This window comes from Austrofundulus limnaeus, unplaced genomic scaffold (assembly GCF_001266775.1).
Source record: "Austrofundulus limnaeus strain Quisiro unplaced genomic scaffold, Austrofundulus_limnaeus-1.0 Scaffold2483, whole genome shotgun sequence".
Taxonomy (NCBI): Eukaryota; Metazoa; Chordata; class Actinopteri; order Cyprinodontiformes; family Rivulidae; genus Austrofundulus; species Austrofundulus limnaeus.
Window position 1 is genome coordinate 18672 of NW_013954885.1, and position 1672 is coordinate 20343.

Genomic DNA, 1672 nt, shown 5'->3' on the forward strand with positions numbered 1-1672 from the left:
TAAAAACTAAAGTAAAACTAAGCATTAAAAATGTAAAAACTTCTTGAAACTAAGTGAATTAAAAGAAAACAAGTCAAAACAAAATAAATGTGAACTATAATGAAAAATCCTAAACTATAATCTTGGACTGAACACGTAAACAGAGCCAGGATCAGGCAGATCTGGACCAGAACCTGCTGCAGAGGTTTCACTCAGATAGATGTAAACTTCAGGACTGTTTGTTGGTGTGGCTCAGATTATATTCTGCAGGATTAACAAACACTACAGCCTGAAGACAGGTTAAAGGCAGGTGGACGTGTCCTGATGTCTGAACTCACAAACCACTTGATTTAAAGACTATTTCAAAGAAAAGGTCTGAATATAAATAAATTATAAAATCACATAGGTCATCAGTTGTCCTCCAGCTGTACGGATTCAGAACAAACTGATGTTTTTAATCTGCAGAGATGAAAAGATGTTTGAACATTAACACTCAGCTCCTGCAGGCTGTTTTACACACTTCCACTGTGTAGACACCATGAACATGAAGCCAGGCTCCAGATCCTGATCTAAGTGTGTCAGATTAATTCAGACTTCATGTTGTGCAGCTTTAATGTGAAGAAAGCTGCAGTCTGACTGTTCATCTGGTCACGATGAGCCCTGCAGCTGGTCTGGACCTGACCCTGCTGACTGGCCCCAGACACTTCCTGGTTGAGGATCAGCTGACCAGCAGCTGTGGTACTTCCTGACTCACCGTTTTACCAGAGCCGGTCTGGGCGCAGGCCATCAGGTCCCTGCCGGCAGAGATGATGGGGATGCCGTGCTTCTGGACCGGGGTGGGCTTCACGTACCCAGACTTACTGACGTTCCTCTTCAGGGACTCACAGAGTCTGGCCTCCTCAAAGGTCTGACAGGAAACAAGTGGTTAACAGAGTCCAGCAGGATCCAGTTCTAAAGCAGCAGGTCTGACCCGGGTCTCACCATGATGGCCTGTGGGGGGTTGAGCCCGCTCACGTCCACCAGGATCTCGTCGTACTTGTTAAAGTTGATCCCAGTCTCGTAGTGGGAGAAGATGGAATCCTCGTCCTCAGGGAGGGTGGGGGGCACGTAGGTGACTCTGGGCCCTGTGGTCCAAAACCAGAACTTAGACCAGGTCCAGCAGCAGAACAGAGTCTATTCAGGGTTCATGTTAAGAGTCTAACTCACGTTCACCATCAGCTCCATCTTTGTCCTGGTTCTGGTCCCCTCCTGTGGGACATGAAGACACCTGTCACACCTGGAGACTACGTGTTAAATATTCACCTGTAACCAGACCAGACCAGACCAGACCAGACCAGACCTGCAGAGAGGACCTCCTCGTCCTTCCCCCGGTAACCTGAGGAGCAGCAGGACATGAGGACCAGATACAACCTGAGCTTTAGTTACAAACAGCTGAAAGTTTTACCTCCTCTGGAGTCGTTCTGTCCGCTCCACTCTCCATCTGAAACATTTAATCTGTGTTATTTAATCTGAGTTATATTTAATCTGTGTTACATTTAATCAGAGTTATATTTAATCTGTGTTATATTTAATCAGAGTTATATTTAATCTGTGTTATTATTTAATGAGTTATTTAATCAGTTATATTTAATCAGTGTTATTTAATCTGAGTTATATTTAAATCAGTGCTATTTAATCTGAGTTATATTTAATC

General features: G+C 44.2%; 1 protein-coding gene across 1 annotated transcript in view; it reads right to left on the reverse strand.

Moving 5' to 3' along the window:
- ddx4 (DEAD (Asp-Glu-Ala-Asp) box polypeptide 4) overlaps positions 1 to 1672 on the reverse strand; it is a gene marked incomplete at its 5' end in the record, with an annotated part of 12888 nt that overhangs the window by 5692 nt on the left and 5524 nt on the right. Inside the window, 5 exon segments of the mRNA XM_013999798.1 lie at positions 734 to 886; positions 961 to 1103; positions 1186 to 1227; positions 1319 to 1354; positions 1424 to 1459. Of these exon segments, the coding sequence (XP_013855252.1) occupies positions 734 to 886; positions 961 to 1103; positions 1186 to 1227; positions 1319 to 1354; positions 1424 to 1459 (410 nt within the window).